Here is an 11,092-nt window from a genome sequence, read left to right as displayed (position 1 = left end):
GATTCTTTTTCCACAAATTAAATCCATCTTTTACCTATAAAATCCTACAATGTCAACCCTCTATTTCATTTGTTTTTTATTCACTTACTTATTTGTAACCCCAACAAAATAAAAATTCCTATAATCAATTTTAATTTCATTTAAAAATTATTAATAAACCCATTATTATTATGAATAATAATTATTATAAAACAAAAATCAGAAAATATAAAATTTGAGTCTAATCAACCAATTCAAGTGCTCTCTAACATAATTTTATTTACTCTAACGTCTTACTTGTATGAGTACATGTCTCCTACATTAAATAACATATTAACTTTCTCATCTAAAAAAAATAAACTAAAGTTGAACAAACTTAAAAATATATATATATATTTATAAAAGAAATTTATAGACTATGTGTGGCCGTTTGAATAATTGCGTCTTTTATTCAAGTTGGTTATTTTCGAGAAGATATGTTCATTCACAAAACAATGCAAATCTATACTAATTCGGTCACGTACTATTTATCCCATCCCACGTTAACCATTAAAAAATAACTTTATTCAATCTCGACAAAAAAAAAAAAGTAGCTATAAGTATTGTTTTTTTTCTTTGAAATTTTATCAATCTTGCACTCTTCCTATGTCTTTAATAATTTCTTTTTTATATCCATAAATTTTATGTCAACTTATATGCACTTCGACATAATCGACATATCCTAGCGGACAACCCATCCAAAAACTCTAAAACAATTTAATGTAAAAAAAACTCATTAAACATCAAGTTTTTGGTGCAAGAAACTAAAATACATAGAACCCTTATACTTTAGTTATTGTTTATCCATCTTTATCAACCATACACTAAGAAGTAAATTAAAAAAAAAAAAAAAAGTAGAGAAAAAGAGGAATAGAGAGAGGGGCAGAGCAATTGATGAGGGGTGAATCATACACGTGTGTTGAAAGTCGTCATTAATTGACACGATGGAGCATCCAAACACTCTCAAATTATCTTCTATTTGTGGTGCCCTAACCACATATTGCCTTTTTTTTTCTTCTTCTTTTTTCTCTCTTTTGAAAATTAATAATATTAATTTTTGAGGGAAAATTTTGTTTGTTTTGTTTGGATCCTATCCAGTACTTACAATTTTATGTAAATGTTTATTTCAAATATGTTAAATTATAACAATTTCATCCACTATGCTTTAATTTGTATCTATTATCTATATACGTTTTCTTCATTTAAATAGGAAAACAAATTGGTTATAATTGGTAATATTGTAATAATAACGTATATGATCAAAATATAGTAGTAATTACAATGTGCATACATTGTATAAGTTTTGAGTTCATGGGATTTTCAATGCATCTACCGCCCTTATCACATTAAAAATTAAGCTTTTAATGTTTTAGTGGATTTTAAATATTTATAACATAAAAACGTTTTAACATTGCTAAGATTAATCTTAACTTGGTTTAAAGAGTTCTGAAATATGATCCTTTTTTCAAAAAAAAAAAAACATTGTATTTGCATAACTATGATAAAATTTGATACCTACCATCCTTTAGCTAGTTTTGATGGTAATTTAATTAATTTTTTATATTTAAAAATATGTCATCAAAATTTAAGATTAATCGTTTAAATTTCATGTACTTTGTTCTTTCATCTTTCGAAAAATTCTCAACTTAGACTAGACTAGGTTGGATTAGATGTTTTTTATTTTTTTTATATGAAATAAAATAATAATAAGTCAATTTAGTAGAGAAAAATCCTCCACTTAAACACTGAAGTTGAGTTTGTTTGTTGTAGGTTTGGTATTTGTCATTCTTGGAAAGACAGGTATAGTGAGATAGTGAGATCTTTGATTAATTTCAACCTAATATTTTATAGGTATATCATTCTAGAAATCCATACTTTTTTCTTTTATCTTTCAATTGTTTTTTTCTAAAAAAAACCTTTTCGTGCGTCATTATTTAATTAGGTTTACATATATATGCTAGACTTTTAACTATGATTGAAGAAAGTTAGTAGATAAAATGTATATTTAATTTAACCTTTGATGTTTTGACCATGCATATAAACATGTGTGTATAATAATTTTGCATTTTGCCAGACGAATCCTTGCTATGAGTTGATTAATTAACTTTTGTTTATGTTTATGATTGTTCTTATTTGCTAGTATATTTTAATTTACTTTTTCAAAACAAAATAAACGCCACGTAAATGTGGTACATTAGTTTGTTTGAGGATATATTTGAAAATGGTGGCAAGCTAGTATACTTAGATTATATACTTATATAGTTATCATGCATATCTTTTCTTTAATTTTTCTCCAATATGTTAATTTATGTTCAAAAGATGATTGTACTGTTTTAAAAAGTATAACATGTTTACATATTAAATTAGATTTTAAATATCTCTTTCTTTAGTGATGTTGAAAAAAGTATTCTTAAGAAAAGTAGCTTGGAATTTATAGTGGCCGCAAGAAAATATTTACATGATTGCTCATGAAAAAGAACATTAAAATTGATAGATTGGAATTTGAATTGGATTTCAAGTATTTGTTTTCCAACCACAAAAGCTACTTGCAACTTCTGATACTACACATGAGCAAAAACATACATGTTGCTAAATGTACCCTTTTAATAACAAGCTGGCCACATTTTGTTGGATACAAATAGTGACGAATGCATCACTAATATAAATTAAATGACACACACATCGTGTATTACTAAAAGATAGGTTTTAGTGGTATGTGGTCAACATGTCCCTTATACTTATCACTACACGACAACAACAATGGATACGACAATGTGCGTCGAAGCATTGTTAGTACTTTCAAACTTTTTCGAGCTTCCAGAAACGTCTTTTGCAAGTTACTAAAAAGTGATTATTCTTATACACATAATTTTATAGATAACTAATCTAGTACTTATTTATGCACCAAGCCTAAAGCTTTTAGGCAACTTACTTGATATACACATGCATGCTTATACTCATCGTTTATAATTCTTTTTCCTTTATTTGTTTATTTAACTCCACGTCTGACGAGTCATGCATCAATGACTAGACAACAATTAAGTTATACTACAAGTACTATCATAGTCAACTTGAATATTACTTCATAAATAAAAACATAAGAAATTATTCTTTGAATTGAAGGGTTGGAGCACTCGATCCCTAGTTAGCTTCGATCTCTAGTTAGGTTTGTGGTTGTAAGAGAGAAACAAAAAGAATCTCAAGAGTTCTAAGAACCTTTTGTGCTGTCTCTTTCTCCTTAGGCTCTGCAATCTCAAGAGAGAAGAAAGAATGAAAGAAAAGAAATAAAGATTGAAGAAGGTGGTGGGTTTGAACTTGAAGGGGGCTAGATACAAAGAATAGAATGAATGAAAGCTTTAAGAGGACGACTTGTCGTTTCATCTTTTTTAAGTTTTTAACCACATGCACTTTGTTTCCCTCTACTTTATCTCTACTTTCTCTCTAATTATGTCTATATATATTTAATATGAGACGACATAAAGCCAACCCCTTCGTACCAAAAACACAAAGTAGTTTTAACTAGCTTAGATGCTGCCTTAAAAACAAACTTTTGTGTTGTCACATTATTCATCATTATTATTATTTCATATACCCATTCTCATTTTGTCTATATATACTTACTAATTAAGAGTTCGGTGTATAAGATTATCCCACGCGATAATGGGTACTTGACTTTGAATCATATATTGGTTAAATAAGAGGGTAAGTACATAAATGCAAGAGGAAAAATGTTGGAAATGGAATCAAAAGTTTCATTAGTCAAATAGAGCGAACATCCAAATATAGTATATAAATGTAACTAACTCTCTCTAATGATATGAAACATTTTAGATTAAACTAAACTAAAAGCTAATTTATGTATTGTTAGTCTAGTCAATGGGTTATAATAGTCTATGTTGTTTGATATACATGACTATTTTAGATTAGGTAGGAAATAATAAACAAGGAAAAAGAAGAAGAAAAGAAGTATGAGTATTAAATAGTAAACATGGTAACAAAAATGAATTTGAAATAGTTATACGGCGATTAATTATAAGTTACAATAGTTGGAGAGACTAACTAGATTATAATTGGAGTGGCTAATTAACATGAAGTGAATTATGATAGTGCACTCAATCCACTTGAAGTTAGGTCGAAATAATCTAAAAAATTTATATCAATTATTAAAGTGGATATCATACTATATTGTGAATATATTTTGTTGGGTCATTATCTTTACCAAAGAAGAAGAAAAAAAAAAGAGAAACCTCAACTCACTTAATTGGTTTTGACAAATGACCTATAAAATCCTAAGAATGGTTAGTGTTAGATACCTAGACTTAGAGATGTGACCCATGAATTATTGATATATATGTGGTCTATAGATATAATATAATTAATATATCATGAAGTTCATATTATATTAGGGTGTGATAATTAAGCATATAGTTGTAGTTCCATACTTCACGAGGAAGTGTTATATTATAATATATTTGGATTGGACTTAACTAACTAATACCTTGAGTGTGTAACACATAAGGAAAGTCACTTAAAGGATCAACTATAGGTGCATTATGTTGAGTGTATGAGTTTAATAACATAGTCTTTCTTCTTCTTATTTGGTAATGATGAGTTAAACATAGTTTAAACAAAGATATGCATCTTAAAGTGTGGAATTGAGTTTTTCACAAATAATTTTTTTTTCTATTTATTTATAATTAAATTAAATTAATTATAGAAATATTTTGATTGATGTAAAAAAAATAAAAACAATTTACATAAAATGAAATAAAAATAAAAACTAATAAAAAGACGTTGAACTTCTATCAACCTATATCAATGATAAACTTGTATCAATTTTTATCACGGATAATATGAATGATAGAACTTCTATCAGTTTTGCAGTTAATTTATTGAGGAGAATCTTCGAGAGATTTATTTTTCTAATGATTCAAGTCATTAGATAAAAATAATGCTTTGAAGTGAAATATAATAATAGATATAGTAATAATAAATTAAAAATAGAAAATAAGGTGAAAGAGAATGTAAAATGAGACTGAACATATGCATTTGCGACCTAGTTTCTATTTAGTTCTCGAAGATGTTTGAAATTTTTTTTACTTTATTTTAGAGGCGTAAAAATTGAACCCAATATAATACACATTTTACTTATTATCAAAATATCATTTTAATAAATAAAAAGAGCGATAACGTAGCACCCTTAAACAAAAAAAAAAAAAAAAGAGAGTATATTATTAGTTAAGAGTCTCTCATATACCATCCCGAAAAGGAGTATTTTTTTTTATTGATAAAGAGAAAAAGAATAGATTATATTAATGAAAACAAAAAGGCAAATGAACAACAATAATGAAATGAAAGCATGGACGGAATCTATATGTAAATTGTGATTTGGAATGATTATTATTAAAAAGAAGAAAGAAAGAAAGAAATTAAACAATAATATAATTAGTTTATGTACATAAAATAAAATGCAAGTGGTTTTGTTTAAAGGTAAAAGAAGAGAAAGAAGGGTGTTTTGAAGTCCAAAAAGAGAGAATAATAAAGAAGGTTTTAAATTGAAAGGGAAAAAAATGGGCAGCTTGTTTTGGCGACCAAATTACAAGGGGCGTTTTTGTGTATTATTATGTTTGAGAGAGAGAGAGAGTACTTTTGAGAGTTTGGTAAAAGATTTTGGAAGTGACTTAAATAAGCAATGTGTTGAAATATATATTGGCTTCAAATACATACCAAAAGCCACAACAAAAAAAAGCCCCCCTCTTTCTTCTATATTCCCCAACTTTTAGTGGAAATATACCTTCAACTAACCCATTCATTCACACACACCCTTCCTTCTCCTTTACCATGACACTTGTAAATACTTTCAAATATTGTTGACTACACTCGTCTTTATGTATTTTTGTTGCAATTTACTTGATAAATCATAGTAGAATCTAACTCACTTTCACTTTTAAAAACTTTTTTCTTTTATTAAAACGGGCTGCACTCTTAATTATAAAATCGGATTGTAATAAAATAATATAATTTCAAGGATAAGTATGATGTTTAAGGAAGTTTTCACCTCTTATTTGAATGTATTAATCAATATTAGAGTTGAGGTATAATTTGAAACTGGTGGAATTTGAGGAAAAATAAGGCATCCTGATTACTTAGAATTGTGAAAGGATATTTAGAGACCTAACTTAAAATATAATAATTTGTGGTTTGAAGTGCAATATTTATTATAGGTTACTATTTCTTAGGTATCATCGGTTTCCATTTTTGTGAGAGAGAGAGAGGGAGAGAGTTATTATTGTTTTTCTAGCGCAGCACCAAACGCCACTAAAATATTTATTTGCTTGGCATATTTAATAAATAAAAATGGTATTGATTTAAATTTTGGACATAAGAAATTAAAAAAAAGAAGAAAAAAAAGTCACTATCGATAAAGTCCACGCGGCAAGAATGTAGAGTAAGTTGACTGAGACCATGGAATGTCGGCCACGTGGATTTAAAACTGTTAAGATGCGCCGGTGAGGAGGTGTTACGGTGACGGCTTTACCACTCACGACGGCCGTATTACGGTGGTAGGGCCGTCTGGATTTTCGCCGTTATGGACCCCACCCTCTTCCCCCAAATTCTCATCTCCTCCACTATAAATCCGCCATTCACCTCCCTCTCTCTCTCCACCATAACTCTCTCTCTCTCTCATCTCTTCCATCTGTTTTTCCCTTCTCCAATTCTCCAATTCTCCATTTCTCCATTTTCCCTTTCTCCTTCTCCACTTTCCATTGCCTTTTCTTTCTTCAGCTTTTCTAGTTCTCAATTTTAAGGAAACTCTTCCAATTTTTAATACAACGAACAAAACACACAGTATTCTAATTGCGTAATTGGATATATGACGAACCAGAATGTGGTAGTTTCCGATACTAAATCCGGCATCAATATGTCCATCACCGTCGCTGTTTCTAACTCCTCTATCTTCGCCACCACCGCTCAAAAACCCCCACCTGCTCCTGCCGGTGCTGCTGGTGGCGGTGGTTACATCTCCATTTCCCGTAAAAAAATCCTTAAAGACCTTGATGTTAATGGCGGTTGGATTGAATCAATGAGAGCTTCCTCTCCTACCCATGTTAAATCTCTCCCTTCATTCTCTGCTTCCGACGACCACCGCCAAAATTCTTGGATGGTGAGAATTAAAACCAACTCTCTTCTTCTTCTTCTTCTTCTTCTTCTTCTTCTTCTTCTTCTTCTTCTTTCATCCCATGTCTTACTTTTTTTTTTTTTGTTTTTGTAATGAAAACAGCATCTTCATCCTTCTGCACTGGATATGTTCGATCAGATAATTGAAGCTTCCAAAGGGAAACAAATTGTTATGTTTCTGGATTACGATGGAACTCTTTCTCCGATTGTTGAAGACCCCGACAAAGCCTTCATGTCCGAAGCTGTAAGTACTCACAGATTTCATTTTTCTCTTAACTTTCCATTTCTTATTTCTCTCTGTTTTTCACTCTGTTTTATCATTTCTTCCATTTCAGATGAGGAAGACAGTGAAAAAGCTGGCTACTTGTTTTCCGACCGCCATCGTAAGTGGCAGATGCAGAGACAAGGTACATTCAAATTTCAAAAAACTAATTTTCCTTTTTTCATTTAAATTTTAAAAAACGAAAGAAATTAACACCTTTTCTTTTGGGCGACGAAATTATAGGTGTATGGATTTATAAGACTGGCGGAGCTTTACTACGCCGGGAGCCATGGAATGGACATTAAAGGTCCAACGAAAAGCTCAAAATTCAAGAAAGCTGTAAGTTACCAAAAATTATAAAAACAAAAAAAGAAGAAGAAAGTATTAAAAAGTTGATAAAATTAATTAGCGAATAAGTAATTTAGTATGACAACGTATTAGTTTAAAAACAGTCGTTTTCTCCTCAATCAAAATATATTTGATTAATCCGAGGTTGCTGTTTTGTTTGTCTTTGTTAGGTTAATCAAGGTCTTCTCTTCCAACCAGCCAGTGAGTTTCTTCCTATGATAGACGAGGTTAGATTTTATTACTTTTTAATTTCAACTTTTTGTTCAAAAAATAATACTCAAACTCAAGTGTATTATTAATCTCTTTTCTTCCCATCAAAACAATAGGTTTATCAACAGCTGGTACAGAAAATGAAATCAACTCCAGGAGCCAAAGTGGAGAACAACAAATTTTGTATCTCAGTGCATTTTCGATGTGTTGATGAAAAGGTAAAAATAAACAAGTAATATATACATATCCTTATAGTTGCATTACTATTATTATTAGTGTCATTATTATTATATTATAATAATATCACACTCACCCTTTTTTCTTTTCTTTTCCATTATTCTCCAATTTCAACTCCAAATTAAACTTTTTTTCTTTTTGTGTGTATTTATAGCAATGGAATAATTTGGCCCAAGAAGTGAAATCAGTGCTTAAAGAATACCCCATGCTCCGACTAACCCAAGGAAGAAAGGTCTTTTTTTCATCTCTTTTCTATTTACACAAACATTCATATAAAAAGTTGCAGTAGTCAAGAAACAATAACATTATAACATAACTTATGATGTATTATCTCACGTCACAGGTACTCGAAATCCGTCCCACTATCAAGTGGGACAAAGGGAAGGCACTCGAGTTTTTGCTAGAATCACTAGGTTAGTTATTTTCTCCAAACATTATTTGATATTATTGTTACAAATGTACGACGTACGACAATATTTATCTTCTTTTTTTAACTTTATGATCTTTTTAATATAGGATATGCAAATTGTTCCGACGTGTTTCCTATTTATATCGGAGATGATCGTACGGATGAAGATGCATTTAAGGTATCCTATGTTTACTATGCTCGTTATTGATTACTCTAACGTTTATATGACAACTTGTATTTGTTTTAAGGTTGTAAAGTTAATTAGCTTTTAATAATCATTTTTGTAAAGACTAGCTATAGTGGAGTTTTTAATTTCTCTTTTAATATAGGTTCTAAGAGAAAGAAATCAAGGGTTTGGGATTCTTGTATCCAAAATTCCTAAAGACACTCATGCTTCCTACTCTCTACGAGAACCTTCCGAGGCAAGTTCATACATACATGATTTTATATTTTATCCTCATCATTATTATCGTTGTTGTTGTTTTCTTATGAGTTTTGAAATATTTGTTTTATTATAGGTTATGTACTTCTTACAACGTTTGGTGCAATGGAAACGACCATCTTTATTAAGAAGAAGACATTGCAGGGTTTGAAATTAGTAGAAAGTGAGGGAAAGAATAAGAAAAAAAAAAGGACACCCTTTAAAAGGAAATGTTTTGTTTTGAGTGTGGGGGTGAGGGGAAATTCAGTGAATTATTGTTGTAATTTCCTTTTTCTCTAGGGACTATTAGTTTTTAAAAAAAAAAAAAGAAAAGAAAAGAAAAGGAGAAGGGGAAATAGGAAACAAAAAAAATTGTAACTTTTTCCTTGGCCCGAGTGCCCTCTTCTACTACACATATCTTGTAAACTAACTTTGTTTTTTTTTTTCCCTATAAAAAAGTATTGTAATTTAGCAACCTTTCTTTCTCAACTTCTTTGTCTTCATACAAGTCTAATTTCAAAATCAACGGATATAATGGGTAAGGTAAAAGAATAACAAATTCATTTCTTTATGGATCAATTACATTACTCCAAGATCTTAACTGTATGTTTGAATATTCAAAGTAATTAAGAATTTGGTTAAATATTCGTGTGTTGAGATGTTGAAAACATCCTTAATAAGTTAAGAAGTATGTTTGGAAAATTCATATGAAGTATAATGATGTGTTAATCTTTAAAAAGGAGAAAAACGATATTTGAGTCTTGTGGTTTTGATTTTAATATGGAACTATAATAGAAACTTCACTTTACTGGCATGATATTAAACGATAAATTTGTAATTTAAAAAGACGTGATAGAACGGTGGAGATTGGAAAGGTTTAGGTGTAAAGAAAAAGTTGGGTTTATGTATTTGGAGGTTTCTGAAAAAGAGGCATAGAAAAGAAAAGAAGGTATGTTTGATGGGCTTACAAATATTACTTTTCCTTTGGAGAAAAGAAGATGCACTTTTCCACACACACAATATGATCATATGAGTATTTTTTTTTAAGAAAATGGAAAACAATTATTTTCTCCTCCTTTCTATCTACAAACCAAAATACAATGATACCTTTTTCCTATGATTTTCATGTGCTTTCTTTTCCTAAGTTTATTATCTTTTTAAATGTCTTTTCTTTAGCTGGTTTTAAGAATTATTTATAGTCTTTTTTAGTATAAATATATAATATAACGCGGATGATTTGAACAAGAAATCATTTGGTATTCTATGCATGTATTGGTATACAGTTGAGTTAAGTTTTTTTTTTCTTCGCTTAAGAATGATAGCTAATGCAAGAAGAGTATTATTTCACTATTTTTTTAAAAAATGTGTGATGTGAATATCTCAAGAATTCCGTATTCAACCTAATAATCTTTGGATATAGATTTGAAATACTTTCACGGTTTTTGAACTCTAAACTCTCACATCTTATAAATTGAATTGTAACAAGAATCACTCGTAATAGTCTCTTCTTTCTCTAGTTTAAATTTACATGAAAAACTAGTAAGAATATTAAGCCTTCGGTTTTCTTAATCAATGATTTGTACATTTTTAACCCACCAAGTGTTCGATTGACAAATTATTATTTCCATAGATTGGATATAGAATAATAATTTTGATATGACCACCCTAATTTAGTTATATATTCATTACAACCAAGGTTTTAATATAATTGTGTATTAAATATCCGTTATTAAAAGTGTTTTCAGCTTCGAGATTTAGATTATCACCGATGATGAAAAAGAATATCTTTCTTTATTAAAAAGGAATTTATACAAGAACACCCTAAATATAGGTTTTTTCATTTGTTCTCTTTAATAGTAGAAATGGTGGACATCATTAATCCATTAATAATGGTATAACTATGGAGTAGAATGAGGGACCATATAATAGTAGAATTGAGTATGAAATTCCATGATTTATGGAGAAATTCTTAATTGATGCAACATTGATATTAGTGATTGATATATTT

The 11,092-nt window shown here is 29.3% G+C and overlaps 1 protein-coding gene across 1 annotated transcript; it reads left to right on the top strand.

The window, feature by feature from the left end:
* Window positions 1–6,687: 6,687 nt before the first annotated feature.
* LOC101217677 (probable trehalose-phosphate phosphatase J) lies at window positions 6,688–9,573 on the top strand. Its single transcript, XM_004146822.3, has 11 exons — window positions 6,688–7,183; window positions 7,301–7,441; window positions 7,533–7,604; window positions 7,703–7,798; window positions 7,978–8,034; window positions 8,134–8,235; window positions 8,409–8,486; window positions 8,598–8,667; window positions 8,771–8,841; window positions 8,993–9,085; window positions 9,182–9,573. The coding sequence occupies exons 1-11, from the start codon at window positions 6,893–6,895 to the stop codon at window positions 9,254–9,256; spliced, it is 1,146 nt and encodes a 381-aa protein (XP_004146870.1). The 5' UTR covers window positions 6,688–6,892; the 3' UTR covers window positions 9,257–9,573.
* The last annotated feature ends 1,519 nt before the right edge of the window (window positions 9,574–11,092 follow it).

The sequence above is a fragment of the Cucumis sativus genome, unplaced genomic scaffold, assembly GCF_000004075.3.
Source record: "Cucumis sativus cultivar 9930 unplaced genomic scaffold, Cucumber_9930_V3 scaffold66, whole genome shotgun sequence".
Classification (NCBI taxonomy): domain Eukaryota; kingdom Viridiplantae; phylum Streptophyta; class Magnoliopsida; order Cucurbitales; family Cucurbitaceae; genus Cucumis; species Cucumis sativus.
This window is presented reverse-complemented; position numbering and strand designations above follow the sequence as displayed.